Genomic DNA, 24,238 nt, shown 5'->3' on the forward strand with positions numbered 1-24,238 from the left:
CTTCAACACGGATGGGCCTTGAAGATATTACTATACATGAAATATGCCAGATAAAAGAGCAGTGTTTATGATTCCAGATATGCAGGGTCCCTAGAATGAATAAATTCTTAGAAAGGCTGTCATGCCTAGAAAGGGGAGGGTAATGTGGAGTTTTTGTAAAGGATTCTGGACGTGGATGGTGGTGGCCGTACAACTCTGAAAGCATGTGATGACACTGAACAGCACTCTTCAGATGACATCTTTCATGTTATACAGATTTCACCTCATAAAAACGATGTCTCACTTTGGCAGGAAGAAGGACAGAACGGAAAACTTCATGGTATTAAGTCTGAACTAGGGGAGGATAGAAAAATAGAGTATATTATGAGAAACATCCATCACCAAGGGGCTGTGAATTGAACCCAGAGCCTCATTTGTCCCCACACATGTTCCATGATAAACTATGCTCTGCGTCCCTAGAGGAAGTGACTTGTCAGAAATTCAGAGAATTCAAACAAACTGAAAATTCCAATTCACGGAGATTGAGGGCATCTGATGGGAGACAAGACACAAGTACACCCAGAATCTTCTGGTCCTACCTAAAGAGACAAATGAGAAAAACAGGAAACTGGACAAAGGGGAAAGACCAAAACTACTGACAAAAAGGAACAGTAAGTATAAATGTAATTTAAGGTATCTTGATTTCCTTCTCAAGAGACAGAAACTCACTGGCTGTTTTAAAATTCAAAATCAAATTATGTTTCTAAAGTCCCTCATAAAGCACTAACAGAGGAGCCACTTCCAACACAGAGGCAAGTAAGACCCAAATGGTCCAACAGTTGCAGGACCTGCAGGAGACCAGAAGTTGCCGTCACGTGTTTGTGTGAGGATGAGTGGAGACCAAGAGGATCTGGGATGTACCAGAGACTGGCCCAGGCCTGCACTCAATTCCTGCTGTGTTGGGAAAACAAGGAAATGAGAAACAGGGGAATCCAGGAAGTGTTAAAACATCTCGACTATCTGCAGCAAATACTCCCTCACTGGAGAATAACCTCAACCCAGAGAAACATCACAGGGAACAGATCTGTATTGTGTCATCTGGAAATTAATAGGAGGGCACAAAATTAAGTGAAAATGAAAACAGCACACACACACACACACATACACAGAAACAGGCAAGCAAAACCTAAGATATTGTTGCTCAGGGGACCAGCTTTTAGCAGCTCAGGGATTGAGGGGGACCCATGGAGTCTGCAAACTAATCAGTCAGCTTGGCTCTTCTATCTGAGGGGGTAAAACTTGACTCTTGGAGCTGGCCAAAAAGGGAAAGCACATACACAGCTTTAGGGTCTCTCTGTCATCTTCTCTCCTTCATTTCTTTTCTTACCTCTATCCAGATGTATCCCTTCTGTCTCTCTAGACATATTCCTTCTAACTTTATTTTTTCCCTTACAGCTTATACACCCCAGCAAAATCTTCCTAGCAGTATAAGAACTACAATGTGGTCACCTTCCCAATGGGTTCAATACAATACCTATAGAAATCTCAGTTGTCATTTTTATTCTTTTCAGAAATCGGCAAGTTCATATAGAATGGCCAAAGCAATATTGGAAAAAAAAGAAGAGCAATGTTGGAAGACTGACAATTTCCTGCTGCAAAGTAAAATCATCAAGAGAGTACAATACTGATGGAAAGATGGACATAAAAATAAATGAGGCAAAATGAAGTTGAGAAATAAATCTATATACTTATGGCAGACTGGATTGTCAACTGCCAAAAAAATTCGGTGAAGAAAAAACTAATGCTGGGACAATGGAATGATCATATGGAAATTACCTTAGACCCCTGTCATACTACATATAAAGTTAATTTGCAATGTATCAAAGACTGACTCAAAAGCCAAAGTTACAAAACATTTGACAAAAAGACACAAATCTTCAAGGCCTTGGAAAACAAATGACCAACAAGTACAGGAAAAAATGTTTAACATCATTGGTTATTATAGAAATGGAAATCAATATTGTTAAAATACAGAGTGATACAGATCCCATGATGGTAGCTACTATGTATCAGGCATTCATTCTGCGTTTATTAGCAACATGATGACACAGTCCTTATTATCATTTCCACTTTATGTGGAAATTTCCACTTTATTTTCACATGAGGAAACTACAGAATTTATTTAAATTTTGTTAGGCTAAGTCAAATTTCACTGAGCACTTTGTAATTTATACAGAAACAAGGTCTACTCAGAATTTAAAGGGCAAAAATAGAAACTTTTCTTCAATTCATGGACAATATTAAGGTATTATTGATAATAAGAATTACAGAAATGAGTTTAAGTTGTTTGCTACATGGAATATTTCTGAAGTCCAACTTTAATTCTTGGATATTTTCTCCATAGTTAGTAATATACTACAAGAACATAACTTCCCTTTGTTAGTCAAAGCATGCCACTTACCTCATGAGACTTTCATTGTTCTTTTCCTTTGAAAATGGCATCCTAGCAGAACCAATGAATAGTTCCAAAAGCTGGCTAATCGCAGAGTTCATGAGCTGGCGAATGCATTCTTGAAACAGGTAATCGATCAGCTTTAAAAATCTTAAATTTGTTTCTAACAAGCACCGATACTGGGGCAGCTTAAAATGTGTTGTGTCAATTTCAGATGGTTTTGACTCAAAGTATTCTTTAACATCTTTCTTTTCTGCAACCTATAATTTATAAAGCAGTTGGGAAACATGGCATTTCCCTCATGTTAATGCAGGTGGTCTGAGGTTTATAGTATCATAATTTGCCTGGGCAGTACATAAAACTAAATTTTTACCATCAACTTTCATCAATATGTTCCCCCATGTTTGCACTATATTTAAACATCTAACAAGAAGAGAGAGTCCTTGTGTGTTCTGAAGCAAGTCATGTTTAGAGCCTCAGACGCAGGTCTGTTTGGAGGACAGGAAGGAATGGATGGGCAGGTGAATGGCCCCAGGAACTTACATAGGGGGTCTTCAGCAGTACATGGGGTGATAATGCTTTGGCAGACACGGTTCCCTGTATTAGTGAATTCTCTTTATAAAAACCTCAGTGATGTTTCATTTCATCTAGATGTTTCTCCTGAGCAGTGGGGTTTTCTTTATCTTGTGAACACTAAGAACTTTATAACTATTCAGGGTCCCTTTATATGTTGGCTCAGGCTAGCTAGGAAGCATCTTGAAATAGCATAGAGATATTTATAATTCATACACTCATAGATATACATCTATAAATACATACATGCATGTTTTATTGCATTTTGCAGCATAGTAAATATAACCCAGTTGGTTAATTAACCACCTTTGACTCTACTGCTCATTTCCAATGCTTTTTTCAGGAATGCAACTTGGAATAACCACTCAGCACACAGTGACGGGACAGATAAACTCAGAGTTACCTTTAGCGCTGTGATTTTTATCTTTGCAATAGCCTTAGTCCTGAGCTCCTCTAGCTGTGCCACCGCCTGGGTGGCTTGCTGTATCTGTTCTTCACAAAACTTGTCCAGAGTGTAAGTTCTGGAACTGTCCACCTAAGTAAACGGCAGGAAATGGTGCAGGTTTGAAAATGAAGAGCCGCTTACAGAGAGCAAGAGGTAAGGCAAATGCTCACCATTTCACGACACACCCAAGAACATAGCTTATAGTGTAACTGTTCTTCAAATTTAAATACTCATAGTTAAGTGCAATTAAATTTTTTGAGTCAGGGTCTCACTACCATTGCTCTCTTTAGAAAAAGTAAAAAATGTGCTTGGCACTGGAGTTACCTGAGACATTAGCTGACAATGCCGACTATCTGCCTGACTGTCACACTCTCCCCAACAGACAAGACATAGTATCTAACTCCTTACCAAGCATCCAAAACGCCTCTCAAAACACCCAAGTGGCTAGGGTTGGAGGTGTGCACTACCACACCTGTCCTCTACTCATCGTTTGTCTAAAAGCTTTATTATCCATTTAATTATAAGACAACCTAAAATAGGCATTTCCTCCTACACAAAAGCTATATTAAGATTTTATCCCTGAATTGTCTCCTAGTTAAATTGGAGTTAACACTTTTGATGTACACAGAGAGATCCTGTCTCATAAAACTAAGAGAAAAGTAAGACAGAAATACTAATATCCTCAATGTAGAGATACAAAATACAGCCGGGCACTGGTGGCGCACGCCTTTATTCCCAGCAATTGGGAGGCAGGGGCAGGCAGATCTCTGTGAGTTCAAGGCCAGCCTGGTCTGCAGAGCAAGTTCCAGGACAGGCTCCAAAGTTACACAGAGAAACTCTGTCTCAAACAAACAAACAAAGAAAAAAAACAAAACAAAATCCAAAATAGAACAAGCAAAATACATTTTATTTGTAGTGATTCATTTATTTTCCTGAATTTTCACTACCTCAGAGTGAAATACCTAACAATTCATTACTGTTATCATTGATTCTAAACTTAGACTGATTTAAGTATTATGTTAGGTGTTGATCCTTCCAGGGTCTCCCTGCATACTGGGACAGTAAAGAGAAACCAGCTGGAGCCCTGCTTAACTCTGTAAGAAGCCATTAACGGTTACAGTTCTACTACAAACTGATTAAGCCAGGCCCATCTCCTAAAACCCTGAAACAGGAAAGTTTGTTTTTTTAAACCAATACCCCTGAATTCCACCTTGTGATGAACTCTTGATGTGGAAAATACCAAGGGGTGGATAGCCACTCACTGCGGTGTGTTAGGAAAGATTGGTTACAAATGCTTTCGCACTGTCAGCCAGAATCTCTGAGGAAGGCTGACTTCTACAACTGACTGCCGCGCTCTGGGCCCCTCCTTTATCGCATCGGCCACCACGGTGACTGGTGACTGGCACACAGATCTGATTGTTGCTGCTTTTATCCAAGACTCCCACTGTCTGCACCTGTACTGGTGCGCGTGGGCGCCTCTACCCACCGCTATAAGATGTATGGCTGAGGAGTTGTCTTTGCTGCTCTTTTTGATGGTCAACGCGTCTTCAAAGAGTCCTCTCACATAAAGCAAGCAACTTTGGGTCAACTCGTCAGCACAAAAAAGGTGGCCATACAAGTACGACCTGAAAGACAAAAATGTCCACAGGGTTAGCTCTCCTTCCAAAGGCATAAAGCCAGTAATACGTCAGAGAGTTGGAGGAATTTTGACATTTCCAGTTGGATTTCCAAGCCATGCTATGGAAAATTAATTGCATGTACCATCAATTTACTAAATGTATTAAGTCAAAATCATTTTCTCCAAGCGACAAGGGGAGTGTTCACTGAATAAAGGGCAACTTGGGGAATAATTCTGACAAACTACTGTTTGTAGCCTAAAGTAGAGATGGGCTTTCCCCCTTTTCTGCCCCTCTCTTTCTATGCATCATGACCGCAAAGGTCAGACACGCTGCAGCCAACGATGCTGGAAAGAAGGGGACACTGGGAACAGGCGACAAGGCAGAGAGGGAGAAAAGCAGCCCCCTAAATCCTGGGTCAGTCAGAGCAACGCTTGCTTCTGTGGAGGACGAGCCCTTCTGCCTTCCATGCTCTTTGCATGGCAACACTAAGGGGCGACACAGATGGCGAATAAGCACGTGAGTAGGTAGTCAAGATTGGAGAGGAATGCAACTCAGTAGTAACATTAAGAAAATACACACCAAAGCACGCTGAGATGTTATTGCACACCGATCAGAATGTCCGAAATAAGCACCGGGGACGGCATAAATAATATCAAGGATGTGAAGATACTGAATTGATGGTGGGAAGGACAACACAGCCATTCTGGAAATTAGTTTGTCAGTTACCTCACAAACTAAATACAGCTTGGCAGGTTCGTGCATGCCTACAATCCCAGAGCACAGAAGGCAGGACAATGGTCAATTCTAGGCCAGCCTGGAATACACAGTAAGTCCCTGTGTCAAACAAACCAACAAATGATAAAACCACTTAAACATCCAATGACCATATGACTCAGAATTTTAACCTTGGGCATTTGCCCCAGAGAAATGGAAACTAAAGCATGCCCAAATGTTTACAGTGGCTTTCTATGATAGTCAGAAACTCTAGAAAATATGCAAGTGTACATCAATGGAGAAATGGTTGAGCAAACTACTACCTTCACCCGTGTCAGAGAATATCATTAAGCACTAATCAAAGAACTATGGATATATGTACAGCCAACAAGGATCTCTAGAGTGCTCTGCTAAGTGAAATAGTCATTCCTAAATGTTATATGATTCTTTCTATATGACATTCAGTATTCTTTCTACACAACATACTTTACTGAAGCATGATGGACAGAGGAAAGGCATATATATATATGTATATGTATACATACATACATACATACATACATACATACATACATATTTGGACCCACAGGAGCCACGTGTGCTTCCGTGAACCATCACACAGTCATGTTAAGAGTCTGTGAACTTGCCTCTCACTTTTATTATTGTTTCTGGTAAGAAAGCTCCTTCAAGGACAAAACTACAGAACTAGAACATAGAACAGCGGTTACCACAGAGTAAGGAGAGCAGTGGGCATGGAAGTGATGGTAGCCATAAAGGCGGTGACAGAAATATTGTGCATATCAGTTAACATTAACACTCTGGCAGTCAGGATGCTCCACAATATTGTGAGCTGTGGGGTCTGGGGAGGGATTGTAGGTAAAGGGCACAGAGGATTTCTCTGTATTATTTCTTACACGAGCATCTCAATTCACAATTATAGCAAAATAAAATCTTTACTAAAGAAAAAATCCGTTCAGCTGCTTAAAATCACACAAAATAGGACCAGCTGTTATCTATGACTACTTCATTCCTGTTTGGGGAAGAAAATAAAACAAAAACAAACAAACAAACAAAAACTAAAAACAAAAACAAAAAAAAAAAACCGAAGGGACCAGAGGAACTCAGCAGAAACTCACAGCACAGTAGTCACAGAGGATGGTATGGTAACAGAATAGGATCCTGCAACATACAGGAGGCATTTAACTGTCTTCCACAGAACACAGATGGGTTAAACTGCAGACCTGGGGAGATAGCTCAGCGGCAGAGCACTTACCTAGCTTATACAGGACTCAATGTTCTGCCTATAGAACCAATAGAAAAAGGAAGGCAGTAACAGAGAGGAGGAAAGAGAAATAGACATTAAATGTATTCAAAATATCAGCCTAATGTGACTTCCCAATATGAATTAAAATTCAAGTGTATCTCTTTCATGCAACACCTTGAAATCATTTAATTTTGGAATCTTATGATTGTATAAAAAGTTTTACCTGCTCTTCTCTGTTTTAATTCTTTTAACATTCAGTTTCCAAGTTACAAAGGCTTTATTCATCCTGAAAAGAAAAAAATACTTCTTATATATCTACAAGTCATACAGTTATATAGAACAAGTTTACTAAGAGCTAAATAATGTTAGAAAATTCCTTAGACTATGTTCTGTCTTACACTACCAAAAAATAAATGTTAATCACACAAATTTTCTTCAATCAACAAAATATAAAGCCAACAGCAAATATAAGTGAAAGCCATTGGTTTTCTTATATATTCAGAACTCACTTGGCTGCAATATCCAAATAAATATTAAAAACTATAAAATGTATTCTATATATTAATTAGTTTGTAATATGAAACAGAGTGGGAAAAATGGAGAGGGGGTTCCAACTAGGGAGGGGGATCAGTACCGAGGAAGGGGGGGGGGGGGAAATCACAATTAGTTGTTTGACAAAGCCTTAAGGAATCCTGTTTTTTTTTTTAAGATTTATTTTATTATATATACAGTGTTCAGTCTGCATGTATGTTTGCCTACATGCCAGAAGAGGGCACCAGATCTCATTATAGATGATTGTGTGCTACCACGTGGTTGTCCGGACTTGAACTCGGGACCTCTGGAAGAGCAGTCAGTGCTCTTAACCTCTGAGCCATCTCTCCAGCCCTAAAATATCTTTTTTGTTTTGTTTTCTGAGACAGGGTTTCTCTATATGACAGTCCTGGCTGTCCCGGAACTCACTCTGTAGACCAGGTTGGCCTCAAACTCAACAGAGATCCTACTGCCCCTGCCTCCAGAGTGCTGGGATTGAAAGATGCACCACCACCACCTGGCGGAAACTTGCTATTTTTACATTACTTAAAATCATAACAATACATTCACATGCATATGTGTACATATACACATATACACACACATGTACACACACGCACATGCATGCGTGCACGCATGCACACACATGCGCACACACTAAAGGAAGTTATGAAAGCTACCAGACAACTGATGATTGCTGAGACATGGAGGGTTAGTCCGTCCAAGGATGAGCCCCTAACTGGCTCTCTGATACAAAGTGGTCGGCTCTGAACCACATACACAGACGCAGCAAGAGTGCACTTGCACAGCACAACGTAGCAATAAGAACCAGGAAGAAAAGACTCAGTATGAGGAGGAGGAGGACATGGAAGGAGTCGCAGCGAAGGGATCTGGGAGGAGATGCATAGAGAAAAGGCAAAGCGGTGTAATTATGTTTTAATTAGAATATATAAAACAAAATAAGCATTAAGAAGTCTAAATTAAATTTTCAATAATTGATAAAAAACTTTGTATTGTGCTAACTAAAATTAAAAGTTAGTTATGAAAAACGGATGCATGCATAAATTAAAAATCCCAAAGAGCCTATATAAGGGAGCCCTGAGAAGTCTGTCTACCTGCTGACTACTCATCACCCATAATTTTCATAGGTGAAAGAGATCTGACACCTCTGTGTAGCAGTATATTCGCCTCCACACCTGTAGCAGTGACCACACCTCTTGGGCGTGGTTACAGGTTCGACGAGACCTGTTAAAGGGAAAGGACAGGGACTGGGAAGTCCCCTTTGGGGTTGAGGGTTGCACAGAGCATCTGGGAGGCAGGATCTGCATACTTGGAGCAGGAATGCAGCCTCAACAGTCAGTCGCTTGTTTTCTGTTTAAGTTCTTTCCCCAAATAAACACCACCTATTATCCTACCGGGTCTGGTTAGTTAATTCATGACTACCCGCCTGTACCTCTGCAAGTTTCCTCAACTTCTCTGTTATGCCCCCGTGGGACCAGCTCAGTGCCACTTTGCCTGACATCCCTCAGCAGGGAGTGGCCCCTTAGATCAGCCCTGACGTATGCTCCTTCTGTCGGCATTACCTTGCTTCCCTTTACTCGGTCATTGGCTCTGCCCGTTCATACGTAAGTCCTATGAGGCAGACACACGTGTATTTTTTCATGGTTCACACCAATTAACGGGTAAGTGGCAAATGTTTCTCAATGAGTGAGCGACATGTCTGTGGCAAAGTCTTGTACACTTGCCTAAAAGCCCCTCAGATCCTTAGTAAAGCTATCATGCAGCATCTAACAATTTACAGTATTATTCACCTCGGGTTGGGACGGAGCTCTGTGTAAGAGCATGTGCCTTGCGTGTGAGAGGTGGCTAGGTTTGACGCACATACTTAAATATGTTTGATTGATACATTTAACACATTACATATTTATATGTTTATGCAAATGTATAATTTATATATTTTCTTTGTCTTTGACAAGTAACAGTAGACAACAAGGAAAAGTAGATATTAAAGAAAACAGAAAAAAAAATAAACCAGGTGTTGTACAAACATTAAAAGACCAACAGTATAGTCCTTGACCCCTCTGGCTCCTACAATCCTTTTTCCCCCTCTTCTGCAGGATTCCCCAAAATCTGCCTGATGTTTGGCTCTGGGTCTGCATCTGTTTCCATCTCTTGCTGGATGGAGTCTCTTTGATGATAATTGGGCTAGGTAATAATCTGGTCACTGGAGACGGCCAGTTCAGGCTATGTATCCTCTATTGCTAGGAGTCTTAGCTGGGGTCATCCTTGTAGATTTCCTGGGAGATTCCCTTGCGCCAGGTTTCTACATGACCCCGAAATGCACCCCCACTTTCCAGTGGTCTCTCGCAGTACTCTGCCCCTCCAGTCTTCTGCCCCCCAACTTGATTGCTCATGTTCCCATCCCTGCCTGCCCCTCAGACCACCACTCACAGAATCTCTACTATTTCCCCTGCCCAGGGAGATCAGGGAATCCCCCCATGAACCCTCCTTGTTACCTAGTCTCTCTGGGTCTGTGGATTGTATGTGACATAGCTGTAGGTATCAGAGGGGTCAAGAACTCCACATGAACACTCACAGAATCAATTAACCTGGCCTCACAGGAGCTTACAGAGTCTGAACTGACAACCAAGGAGCCTGCCTGGGACTGACCTAGATAGACCCTGTGCATGTATGTGACAGTTGTGTAGTTTGGCCTTCTCGTGGGACTCCTAACAGTGGTGACAGGGACTGTCTCCAACTCTTTTACAGCCTTGTGGGACCCTATTCCTCACACTGGGTTGCCCTGCCCAGCCTTGATACAAGGGGAGGTGCTTAGTCTTACTGCAACTTGATAGGCCATGTTTTGTTGATATGCATGGGAGGTTTGCCCTCTTCTTAACAGAAATCGGGGAGGAGTGGATGTGGGGTGGGGTGCAGAGATGGGGGAGGGACGGGAAACTCTGCCCAGGATGTAAAATAGCAACAGTGTACAATTAAACAGATGTGAAATGTATGTGTGTATTTATTTAAAACAATAAAAGAGGCAGCAGTATAAACCCTATTGCAATGAGGTGGGTGTAAAGTGTCTCACAGCTAGGGAACGTTTCAAGAAAGAATTCGGTCCAGTGACCTGCCCTAGGGCTTTAACTCTGCACTGTTTTCCTTCATAACGTTTTCAGTCCCTGGGCATCCTACATGATCACCACGTGTTTATTGTCTCTCACACACCTTAAATCAGAATTTAAAAATTTAAAGGGCAGGCTAACTGGTTTGTGAGCATCTAGAATGATTCTAGACTCCTCTTGGATGCTCAATAGGTATTCACTAATACGAAAGGCATGAAGGAAAAGTAAAACCAACAGAGACTATTCAATTATGTTTGACAATAGAGCATCAGTTTTTTTTAACCTTTATCCAGAAAAGACTAAAATAAAAAAATTGTCCTTACATGGTTAAAGTTCCCTAGTCTATAACACACTTGTGGAACCCCCATCCTCCTTAACACCCCATGAGCAGCCTCATTCTAGAGGGATCAGATGCCACAGGGGGCTGTGAGGGGTGGGCAACAGTGCTTACAACGCAACCAAACTTCCAAGCATTAGTTTCCTTTGTGCCCATCTCACCGGAAGTTGGAAAATATCTTAAACTGCTGAAGTAAACAGAAGAAATGTCTTTCTAGAAGCCAGTCCAGAGTAGGAATCAGCTCCACCTCCTCCGTGTTGGTGCCTGTTTTGGTGATCTGTAATTACAAAGCACAAACTGTGACTTCTACTCTCAAGACACTGGAGAGGCTCTATTCACCTTTTACCCCCCTCCCCCCCCCCGTTCCTCATCCACTGCACGGATACCCAGGTCTGACTTCCCTCCGTACTCGGCTGCTACACCTGGCATTCTCTCCTGCTTGCTTTCTTGTGCTCCTACACGATGGATAGGAAAGCTTCCCCTCTATCCAGAGATATTTTTACAAACAACCTGACAAGTTTTCTGTCTCGAAATTTTCATACTTTGTATAAATCTTTGTGACATGGCTGAGGATGCCTGCCTCGCACACACGAAGTCCTAGGCTTGTGGTCTTGCTGGAGCACACAGCTGGGTTGATTTTAGTTGGATCATTGGGAGAGCAGAGGAAAACAGATGGCTATTAAAGAATGATCAAAACTGGTTGATTGTATTTTGTGGTATCACAGTGCTAAGTATTTAAATGGGAAGATTTCTTCTACACCTTTCTCTGAAGTTTCTGACAAATATGCCAATAAAAGTATTCTTTGTGGAGCTGGAAAGATTTCTTCACTGATAAAGTGCCTGTCACATGAGCATGAAGACCTGAATTCAACCCCAGAGGCCACATAAAAAAGCTGCACGTGGTGTCAAGCTCTTTCAATCCCAGCCCTGGGGGGCTGGAGGGGAGCATCCCTGGGGCTTGCTGGCCAGCCAGCCTGCTTACTTGGTGAGCTCCAGACCAATGGGAGAGCCTGTCTCTCCTGTTGCAAAAGACAAGGTGGATGGCTCCTGAAGAACACCCAAGCTTGTCCTCTGCTCTACACACATGTGCACACACACACATGTGCACACACTCACACATGTGTACACGCACACACACGTGCACACACACTCAAAATAAATATTATTTATCATTCCTATAACACCAACAAATGTCTGTTTTCTAGCTTTTACTTTAAAAAATTATTAAATGATTTAAGAAGTGAAAAACTCCTCCAACTGAATCCTTAATCTTAAGTCTGTACCAAAAGAAGAAAAATTTTGTTATTAAATAATTTTCTTCCAAGCTGTTTCTTAAACATTAACTTCTTAAATTGACCGAGTTTCTCTAAACCACAAAGAGATAAATCATATTGTTTCATATGTGCCTAACATTAGATAAATTACATATAAGCATTTGTGTATACACACACACACTTTAAATAAGTTTTATGCCCCTTGGACTGACAGTGCTCCCTCCAGGAGACATAGGGCATCTGTTGGTCCGGGGAGTTCAAGAGACCCTCAATACAACACGGGCCATCACGGTTGTCCTTGGTCTCCTCCCAAAGGTTGGAGATCTGTCCCTAGTGAAGAAAACACAGGATTCAGAAGGTCTGCGCTGGATCTGACCTGAAAGCCTCCTCCGGAGGACGAGCTTCCACGGTGCCAGAAGGTGCTATAGGAGACAAGCAATTAGCAGTCCCACCCGGCTGTGGTGTCTCTGGGCCACAGTTACCAGATGGCACGATTTCCCTAAAGGTGAAGGAGTGGCACTCATATCATAGTGATAAGCACAGCTCTCTAGTTAGGCTTAAGGCCCATCAACAGGAGAGAAAACATACCGGTCCTGGAAACCTAGCCAGATGTCTAGGGCTAGGGAGGTCACGGATAGAAGAGAAGCTACTACAGACACCTGAGTGGATCAGCACAGTTCCCAAATGCACTCTAAATACTTATCCTTATATCCATAGATTAGTGTAGCTCTCACGCCACACCAAAGGTGCCTCGCTTTGCAGCCAACAGAGGCCATTACAGAAAGCCATGGCCGGTCAAAACACAGAGACCAACTGATCATGGGGTGCCCCATGCCAGTAGATACATCTACAGCACAACTCCCGCATCCAACCTAAGGCTCAGGGGCATCGTGGAGGAGGAGGCTGGAAAGACTGTAAGAGCCAGAGGACCAGGAAGTCTGCTGAGAGAGTATGGGATGCTTACAGCCATGATACTGCAAAAACACAGCTACCTAAAACAAGACCTGAACAAGGATACCACCATCAAGGAATACTCATTAGGCCTTACACCTAGACAAACATTGCTAGGCACCTAACAACCACTGAGTGAGGGGGAATTAAAGGACAATAAAGAGTAAGGTCATGAATTTGAGAGAAAGTAAGGGAAAACACCAGGGAGTTGAGAGATGGAACATGGGAAGGGTTGGAGGCGAGAAAGGGGGAAATGACATAATTGTATTTTAATTATAAATAAGTAAAAAATTGATACATTAAAATAAATCTTAAATTGGTTACTTTTATTTTCCTCTCTTCTTATTTTTTGGCGGAGTCTTATTATGTGTACTGAAGGTTACAGTCCTGCTTCTGTCTCCCCACTGCTAGGATTGCAAGTATGTACATTGTACTTGGCTTGAACTGGTAGTATTTTCTGAGGTAACTTATAAAGCTGAGCATATGTATTTTACATTACCTTCGATACAAACGAAGCAGTAACCATCCAAAATACTTTGCAATTTTTCGCTTTGTAGGCTGAGACTGCTTGAAGGTCATACTCATTGAAGACACCTTTGTTGTTCTCCAGGGGAAGGCAGTATATAAATTCACCATCATCTTCCAAAGGTTCCTCAGAAGAAGAAGACACTTTGACTAAAGTAGCTAATTAAATGACTAGACAGACCCAGAGGATACAATGTTAAAACAGGATATTTTGACGTTGGTGAGGAAAATTAACCTCAAACCATGCCTAATTCAAATTCAATAAAACCAGTCTTAGGAAAGGGTTAAGACACAATACTGCGATGAGACGTTTGGAAGGATTTACCCACATACTTGATATGAGCTCGATGATAGACCCTGAGTATGTGTGCTGTATCCCATTCTGGACACAGCAAGCTTACCATTTGCACTGATCATGATGGGGTCAGTATTCTGCAGCTAGAGGCTGCAGCTTTGGTGGGCAGGCAATACACAACAGGCAGTGAGTGCTTCACATGTGTTATCTGAACAATGATGCCTCTGACAACTTTAAAGAGACCGAGGCTTGAAGCTTTTAAATATACTTAAGCACATGCAGAAATTTTAATATTTTTCTAGACCTCCTAACTTGAGGAAGGCCACAGACTCATAAAGCAACAAAGTAGGAAATGGAGTCCAAGTGTGACTTTATATTCACACCCGGAGCTTCTGCAGTAGGTAAGCACTAAAGGTTTTGTCTCATTTACTTGGAAGTATTGAGAAATTGGCTAGTGTCCACTGAAATTGAGAAAATGTAAAGTATACATTTTAAAGCTATCTTCTCTTAGCTTTGAAATGTGCACTTTTATCAATAGAAACTTTTAAAAAATATACAAAATTGAACTTAATAATCTCACAGTAATTTTATTGAAAGTCTAACTTAGTAAGTGGTGATATATCGAAACTATGGAACCCAGTGCACTCAACTGTTTTCAGTTACTGTGGTCTTAAACTTTGGATTCAGTTTTATAGATTTTACATTTTTCTTTCATGAAGAGTGTTTCCATGGTTGTAGTCATTTGCTTTTTTTTGAATTTTGACTCTGATTATAACCTCTGATTATAAGAAATCTTCAAAAATAGACTTAAATCCTAAAAATAAGAGGAAATGAGATAACCCGAGTGACTAGCAGAGCGATGAGCTTTATTGTAGTATTTTTGCCAATTACGACACTTTTGTTTTAATTCTATTTTCTAAGGTTATTAGAAGCTTGGTGTAGATATAATTATCAAGTTACAAATTAAGTACAATTTACTCAAAGATCCAAAGCACCCATGCACAGCTAGAGTTTTACTTTGTGCTTTCAAACACCATGTCTATAATCCACTTGATCCTGTAGCACAATATTTTTCCATTTAACCTTCACAACTCTCTAACGTAATTCCCATTATCTCAATTTCAAGGTCAAAGAAACTATAAAGCTCAGAGAGGGTAGAAACTTGCCTAAGACAAAATAATGAGTGAACAGAGATTCCAAACTACATGAATCCAATTTATGAATGAGCTTCCAGCCACCTTACACTGACTATGAACAATAATCAAAGACATTTTGTCCTTAGAGCAACCATCTAGGGCAGGGATTGGCAAACTATGCCTGGGCCTGTTTTTATAAATAAAGTGTTACTGATGTATAGGGATATCCATTTGTTGTGTACCGTGTACCAACAGTCTTGTGCACAGCAACAGGATGAGTGCTTCCTTGCAACAGAGCTCATATGACCCATGAAGACTAAGATATTTGTTATATGGCCCTCGAATGGGCAAAAACATAACCCCAGGGTTTGGAACAGTGGTTCTTAGTTAAGCAGGAGTTTGCTGAGAAAACAGACAGCTAGCCCCACTTTCACAGTCTCTTATTCAGTTGGTCTAGTGTGCAGATGAGAATATGAATTTCTGGTAAGTTTCTTAGATAAATTCCTTTAATTTCTTTTTTAAAATTACCAAGTGACATACACAGACACCCAAAAGTAGAATCCAATTTAAGCAAAAGGGGCACTTTCCTGTAAATCCAATGGGTGAGTGGAAGCAATGGGGGACAGTGGAGGGATGTGTTAGAGACAAAACTATTATGCTTTATCTTTACTCTTTAAGTAGGTAAAATAAATTGAGTTTTTTAATGTTTGCCAACAATTATTGCAATTTGCTATTAATGAACTTTGATGTGATATCTACAAAGAATTAATAAAAGCTCAGATAATTATGTAAGACAGAATCACACCTTTAGGCTGCGATGCTGAAGGACAGTCTTAGGGCTATAGTCCAAACTATGCAGAAATAACGGGGTTTTCCATTGGAGCCTTTCTCTTAGCCTAATAATATGCCTTATGGCATCAGTCTCTTCTGGTTCTGGTGGGAAAAATGTTAAAGTGCAATATAAGTGCAGAGTATAGGTATCATCCATAAGTAAAAATTAAATGGTAAGTTGTAGAAGTTAACATAGATATTATGCAATTAAAGAAGAAACAATAGGGTTAAACTAACAGGAGGTCAAAAGGAAACCCAGCATTTGTCTACTTAAGAAATGTATCACAACTTGCACACACATGTGCACATGCACCCATCTGCACACATGCACACACCCACATAAGCATGTGCATACATGCAGCACAAACACACATCAAGGAAGGGGGAAATAACTACATATGAACATGAAACTCTTGCTAGGGGCCTATCCGATAGATCTTTAGGGCTAACGTATGCAGTGTTTGTATTCATTTTTTACTTTGCTTGAAATGTGTTCCAAAACTGAAGTGGACTTGTGGATAAGAAAATATTTTGCAAACCATGAGTAGTGCCAAGAAAGAAAGGCAGATGGACAGACAGACAGGTGTCACAAAGGGTTTAATTACTTGACCACAGATCGTAAGCCACAGGAAATACTAGATCAGGGCCATTCAGGGCCTTTCTAAATTAAGGCATAAGAAGATCAGAAGAGATAGGATCTGAGAAAGCAATGTGGGTGGAGCACCCTTCCTAAGGACAGTCACTCCCTAAACTCCTCACAAACCACATCTCTTTGCAGGTAGCTGGTAATTTTGTACGTCTTCACGCCATCTATGCGTTTTGTTATTGCTTCTACTGCCCATGTTATGCAGACTACCCCTTAAACTTCATTTTATACTTTTTTTTCGGGTTTTTAAATTAAGTCTCAAAGTGTAAAATGTGATAATACATGTATGTGACATATCAGATCTGTCATTACCATAATCAGAGCAGTTGTTACCAGGTCCCTCTGGTTAAACACTTCTCTGTGTAGAGAATCTTCAAACTCCCCTGTGGATCTTCAGAGAATGTCAAGCTCTTCAACTCATGCTCCCTTCTTTTCCCTGTGGGTTAGGCTTTACCATTACTGTATAAACGTACACTCCCGTCAGCAAGGTGTGACTTTCCTTTTCTCTGCATCCTTCTCAGGTTTTCTGATTATTCCACTGTTCTGACTGGTGTGCAGTGGTCTCTCCTGCTGTTTCTTATGTAAACTCCCCTGATCGTTAGTGATATGTAACAATTTCCACACATTTGTTTGTACTTTTATGCCTTTTGTTGTGACTACTCAGACAGCTGCCCCTTTGTTAACTGGCAGATGGCCCCTGAGGTCTGTTTATCCCTTGTATATTTTGCAAATTGACCCCCTGTCCAGTGAACAGTTTGAAAGTGTTTCCTCCTCTTCAGTGACTGCTTACTCTGTGATGCGGAAGTCCCTTATTAAACAGCAGAGCAAACCACCCGGCTTTAGGAAAGCACTCGAGGCCGGCGTGCCAGCAACCCTAAAGCGCTCCTCTGTTTCTCAGGCCTACCAGAGGTCCCGCTCAGCATGTGGACAAAACAATGTCTTTGCTAAGAATCAAATGCATCAATGTTCATGAGGAATATTGGTCTGGAGTTCTCTTTCTTGGTTGTGTCTGTGTGGCTTGGGTATCAAGGTTATTGAAGCCTCATAAAAAGAGTTTGGCAAAGACCCTTCTGCTTCTATTTCATGGAACACTTTGAGGAGAATTGGTATAACATGTTCTTTGAATTGCTGGTAAAATTCTGCACTGAAGCCATCTGGCCCTGGGCTTTTTTTGTTGGGAAACTTTTGATGACTGCTTCTATTTCCTTTGGTGTTATAGGACTATTTAAATTGCTTATCTGTTCTTGATTTAATTTTGGTAGGTGATATCTATACAGAAAATTGTTCATTTCCTTTAAATTTTCAAATTTTGTGGAGTACATGTTTTCAATGTATGACCTGATGATTCTCTGGATTTCCTCACTGTCTGTTGCTATGTCCCCCTTTTCATTTCTGATTTTGTTAATTTGCATGTTCACACTCTCCTGTTTGGTAAATTTGGACAAAGGTTTATCTTGTTGATTTTCTCAAAATACCAACTTTTTGTTACATTGATTCTTTGTATCATTTTCCTAGTTTCTACTTTATTGAGTTCAGCCCTCAATTTAATTATTTCCTGGCATCTGCTTCTTTGGGGTGAGTTTGCTTCCTTTTGTTCTAGAGCTTCCAGTTGTGCTGTCAATTCTCTAGTGTGACTATTCTCCAGTTTCTTCATGTGGGCACTTAGTGCTATGAACTCTCCTCTAAGCACTGCTTTCAAAGTGTCCCATAAGTTTGGGTATGTTGTGTCTTCATTCTCATTGAATTCTAGGAAGTCTTTAATTTCTCCACATCTGACAGAGGGCTGATCTCCAAAATTTACAAAGAACTCAAGAAGCAAGTCTCCAAAACACCAAAGGATCCAATTAAAAAGTGGGGGACTGAACTAAATAAATAGAGAATTCTCAATTGAGGAGTATAAAATGGCTGAGAGACACTTAAGAAAGCGCTCAACATCCCTAACAATCAGGGACATGCAAATCAAAACAACTCTGAGATATCATTTTACTCCTGTCAGAATGGCTAAAATAAAAAACACCAATGACAGTTTATGCTGGAGAGGATGTGGAGAGAGGGGAACACTCCTCCATTGCTGGTGGGAGTGCAAACTTGTACACCCACTTTGGAAATCAGTATGGAGATTCCTCAGAAAAATGGGAATCAATCTACCACACAACCCAGCAATTCCACTCTTAGGCATATACCCAAAAGATGCCCAATCACACAACAAGGACGTCTGTTCCACTATGTTCATAGCAACATTATATGTAATAGCCAGAACCTGGAAGCAACCTAGATGCCCCACAACTGAAGAGTGGATAGAGAAAATGTGGTACATTTACACAATGGAGTACTACTCAGCAGAAAAAAAAACAATGGAATCTTGAAATTTGCAGGCAAATGGATGGCACTAGAAGAAATTATCCTGAGTGAGGTAACCCAGTCACAAAAAGATAAACATGGTATGTACTGACTCATATATGGATTTTAGATATGGATCAGGGGAGTGTCAGCCTACAATCCCAGTGCCAGTGAGTCTGGGAAACTTGGAGGTTCCCAAGAGAGACCCATGATACCCCAGAGAAGTGGAATGAGGCAAGATCTCCTGAGCAGATTGGGAACATCAGGGGAGGGGAGAGGGAACCAGGAAAAAGAGAGGGGGAGAAGAGGAGGCATGGGGGAGCAGGAAGGTTGAGTCGAGGTAAGAATAGAGGAGAGAAGGATAGATCGAGTCATTATAGGTTTGAGGAGAGAGCTGACACTAGTGAGATTTCCAGAAATGTACAAGGATAACACCAACTGGCAAACTAAGCAATAGTGGAGAGACTACATTAATAGACCCTCTTTGATGATAAGGTTGATGACAACCTTATATGCCATCATCCTAGAACCTTCATCCAGTGACTGATGGAAGCAGAGACAGATACCCACAGCTAAACACTGAACTAAACTCCTGGAACCCAGTGACAGAGATGGAGGAGTGATGAGCAAAGGGGTCAAGACCATGCTGGTGAAACCAACAAAGACAGCTGACCAGGCAAGGGGGGACTCTTGATGGCTGATGGCTGAGAGGCCAACAGGGACTAATCCAGACTCCATGAATGTAGTGTCAGTGAGGAGGCCTCAGAAATCACTGGGGCCTTGGGTAGTAAATCAGTGTTTACCATGGCCTACGAATGAACTTTGGGAGCCCATTCCACATGGAGGGATGCTCTCTCAGCCTCTGGAATTACAGGTCTGCGCTACCACACCTGGTTAGATTTGAGATTTATATCTTTGTCTGATACAAAGATTTACATGTCCAAATAGTTAGACACATTTTCCCATGAACATTTTGACACTTTCTTTATACTTGAAATCACCATTTTAATATCATGAGTTTTATAAAGGAAACTTTCCCGTTTCTTACTGGAACACCAGAGATCAATTTATCATCAGAACCCCTTATTCACACAGGAACATCCTAGGTCCTGCCCTGGATGAAATGACAGACTCTGGAGATTCCCCCAGGAGGGCCTTATTCTCCCTGGGGAATGATATGGGGATTGAGTGGGGGGTTAGAGGGGACCAGTGGAGGGACAAGGGAGGAGGGGTGGGAGAGGGAGCTGGGATTGACATGTGAAGCATTCATGTTTCTAATTTAAATAAAAACATATATTGCTGAGCTATAGTCCTGAAAACAGCTTGGTATTGGCACAAAAATAGACAGGTAGACCAATGGAATCGAATTGAAAACCCGGGTATTAACCCACACACGTACGAACATCTGATCTTTGACAAAGAAGCTAAAAATATACAATGGAATAAAGAAAGCATCTTCAACAAATGGTGCTGGCATAATTGGAGACTGGCATGTAGAAGAATGAGGATTGATCCATGTTTATCGCCATGCACAAAACTTAAGTCCAAATGGATCAAAGACCTCAACATAAATCCAGCCACACTGAACCTCTTAGAAGAGAAAGTGGGTGGTACCCTTGAACGAATTGGTACAGGAGACAGCTTCCTGAACATAACACCAGTAGCACAGACAGTGAGATCAACAATTAATAAATGGGACCTACTGAAACTGAGAAGCTTCTGTAAGGCAAAGGACACAGTCAGCAAGACAAAAAGGCAGCCCACAGAATGGGAAAAAATATTCACTAATCCCACATCTGACAGAGGGTTGATCTCCAAAATTTACAAAGAACTCAAGAAGCAAGTCTCCAAAACACCAAAGGACCCTATTAAAAAGTGGGCTGCAGAACTAAATAGAGAGTTTTCAATAGAGGAGTCTAAAATGGCTGAGAGGCACTTGAGAAAGTGCTCAACATCCTTAGCCATCTGGGAAATGCAAATCAAAACAACTCTGAGATACCATCTCACTCCTGTCAGAATGGCTAAAATCAAAAACACCAATGACAATTTATGCTGGAGAGGATGTGGTGAAAGGGGGACACTCCTCCATTGCTGGTGGGAGTGCCAACTGGTTCAGCCACTTTGGAAATCAGTATGGAGATTCCTCAGAAAATGGGAATAGACCTACCACAAGACCCAGCAACTCTACTCTTAGGCATATATCCAAAAGATGCCCATTCATACAACAAAGAGGTCTGTTCCACTATGTTCATAGCAGCTTTATTTGTAATAGCCAGAACTTGGAAGCAACCTAGATGTCCCTCACCCGAAGAGTGGATAGAGAAAATGTGGTACATCTACACAATGGAGTACTATTCAGCAGAAAAAAATAATGGAATCATGAGATTCGCAGGCAAATGGATGACACTAGAAGAAACCATCCTGAGTGAGGTAACCCAGTCACAAAAAGAGAAACATGGCATGTACTCTCTCATATATGGATTTTAGACATAGATCTGGGGAGTGCCAGCCTACAATCCTATGGCCAGAGAGTCTAGGAAACAGAAACTTCATTTAGTGGCTGATCGAAGAAGAGGCAGACTCCCTTGGTTAAGTACTGAGCTGAACTCAAGAAAGCCAGTAACAGAGAGGGAGGACTGATGATCAAAGGGATTAAGACTGGGCTGGTTTAACCCCCAGAAACAGCTGACCAGACAAAGGTTAACTCTTGAATCCCAGGCATCAGCCTGGGAATCCAGCATGGGACTGATCAAGACCCCCTGAATCTTGATGTCAGTGAGGAGGCCAAGGAAATCTATTGAGCCTTGGGCAGCAGATCAGTACCCATCCCAAGTATACACACTGACTTTGGACTCCCATAGAACAATGTGAGGTGCACTTGCACCCTGAACTCTTGGGGAAGGGTCTAGGCCCTGCCCTATATGAAATGACAGACTATGGACACCCCCATGGAGGGCCTCACCCTCCCTGGGGGAATGAGGGGATAACGGGGGGGGGGTTGGGGGAGGGCACGGGAGGAGGGGAGGGAATGGGAGAGGGACCTGGAACTGACTTGTGAAGCAACCTCGTTTCTTATCTAAATTTAAACTGGAAAAAAAAAGACAATAAAAAAAAACATATATTGAGGGAAAAAAGAATTAAATGGAACTTGTGCTATTTTATAAAACAGCATCAGAACTAAGATGAAAAGTGTCCAATGTCTCCTTAAACCCAGCAAGAGAGACTACAATAAGTCTGCTAACAAGATAAAGTTTGTCACAGTGCACCATCCCCAGGAGAAGACAGTCCATCATTCTACTGATCAGCACAAGTCCTAGGACCCCCGGCACTCAAGGGAAGCTGAATACTGCACGGATGTGGGGTTTCCGCTGAGATATCGAGAAACCTGGATGTTCCTGTGTGAATAAGGGATTCTGATGATAAATCGATCTCTGGTGTTCCAGTAAGAAACGGGAAAGTTTCCTTTATAAAACTCATGATATTAAAATAGTGATTTCAAGTTTAAACAAAGTGTCAAAATGTTCATGGGAAAACATGTTTAACTATTTGGACATTTAAATCTTTGTATCAGACAAAGATATAAATCTCAAATCTAACCAGGTACACATACACATACATATACATACATGCACATGCACACATATACATACACACATACACATACATGCACATACTCATACATATACATACATGCACATGCACACATATACATACACACATACACATACATGCACATACTCATACATATACATACATACATACATGCACACATATACATATACACATATACATACACACATACACACACACATATATACATACATGTACATACACATACATACACCTACATATACATACATATATATATACACATACATATACAATCTACATATACATACATACATATACATACACATACATATATATATACACACACATACACATACATATACATATACATACATAACACATACAAACTAGGTGGTAGAGCACTTGTGAAGCATGTGCAAGGCCCTGTGATAAACCCTTCTCCCCCCACACATACATACACCCGTATAAAATTTACTGGAAGCACAAAACAAAGCTATAATTTATCTTGCATGGAGTTCTAAAACTATAATCTGAGAGTATCTTCAGTAAGAACATAATCATGTCTAAATTTAAACTGAAAAATAAAAAAGATGAAAAAAACATAATCACCGAATACCTTGTTAATTTTAATGTTTTGTAAGTTTCAAAAATAATTGAAAAATTAGCAATTCTTTAAGATACCAAACATGGAAGACTCAACCAGCCTTTTTCTTTTCCACAAAGTCAGTGTCCAACACAAGCACGGAAAAGCTTGCAAGTGTGTGTTGCTTCCTACAAGCTGGTGCACGAATGTGGCGTACCTGTCCTGTCGTATGATAGAAGCCGGACTTTCTTCGGTTTTATATTAGTAGAAATTTGTTCCTGTTTTTCTTTTGATGTCCTTCTCTCGGGGAAAACTGATTTTGAAGTCACTGCACATTGTTGACCGAACCTTTCTTTAAGGTAATCTGTGAGAAAAAACATGAACTGAGTATCTACTATGAGTTCTAGAAATGCCACAGTAGTTTCACATACCAAGCTATCATATGCGGCACTAAGAGTACATGCTGTGCCAGTGTGCCTGGGTTCTCAGGACCACGTGATACTCTTCTGGCTGCCTTCCTCTGCTGGTTGCATGCCTGCTGTCCCTTCTCCACCTTTGAGATGAGGATGCAGAGGGTGGGAGGGTTATAGTCGCTGCCCTTGCCTAGAGGGCATCTGCCAGGGAGGTGTGAGGGCCTCTTGGAATAGAGGTTAAAGACAGTGACAATTTCTCAGAATGATCTCATCCTTTCCATCATCCACACCCCACTATTATTAAAGTCAGAACCAAAGACACTAGTAAGGATGGCATTAGTTACCACCATTAAAGTCCTTGCTAAGGTGACTGTCCTCTGCTTGGCCATTTTATGATGATAACATATCTTTAGAGTATGCATGAATACTCATCAGACGTAAATCTCTTAATTAACTTTAACTTGGGACTAGCACAGAATATATTTAACAACCAATGCAGACGAATAAAAAGGGCATTGCTCATACTTCTATGGCCTACCTAACTGGTGGGCTACAGACAGAAGACGGGGAAATTACTGACAATAGGACTCTTTAGAAGCAATTTTATTTGTTTG

At 41.0% G+C, this 24,238-nt stretch overlaps 1 protein-coding gene across 1 annotated transcript in view; it reads right to left on the reverse strand.

Annotated features, from left to right (window-relative positions):
• Dnah14 (dynein axonemal heavy chain 14) overlaps positions 1 to 23,744 on the reverse strand; it is a 184,436-nt gene extending 160,692 nt beyond the window's left edge. Inside the window, 9 exon segments of the mRNA XM_040738878.1 lie at positions 2,430 to 2,691; positions 3,408 to 3,539; positions 4,936 to 5,074; positions 7,270 to 7,332; positions 11,201 to 11,316; positions 13,764 to 13,916; positions 16,026 to 16,153; positions 23,429 to 23,575; positions 23,714 to 23,744. Of these exon segments, the coding sequence (XP_040594812.1) occupies positions 2,430 to 2,691; positions 3,408 to 3,539; positions 4,936 to 5,074; positions 7,270 to 7,332; positions 11,201 to 11,316; positions 13,764 to 13,916; positions 16,026 to 16,153; positions 23,429 to 23,575; positions 23,714 to 23,744 (1,171 nt within the window).
• Positions 23,745 to 24,238: the final 494 nt, after the last annotated feature.

This window comes from Mesocricetus auratus, unplaced genomic scaffold, assembly GCF_017639785.1.
Source record: "Mesocricetus auratus isolate SY011 unplaced genomic scaffold, BCM_Maur_2.0 Super-Scaffold_100676, whole genome shotgun sequence".
NCBI classification, from domain to species: domain Eukaryota; kingdom Metazoa; phylum Chordata; class Mammalia; order Rodentia; family Cricetidae; genus Mesocricetus; species Mesocricetus auratus.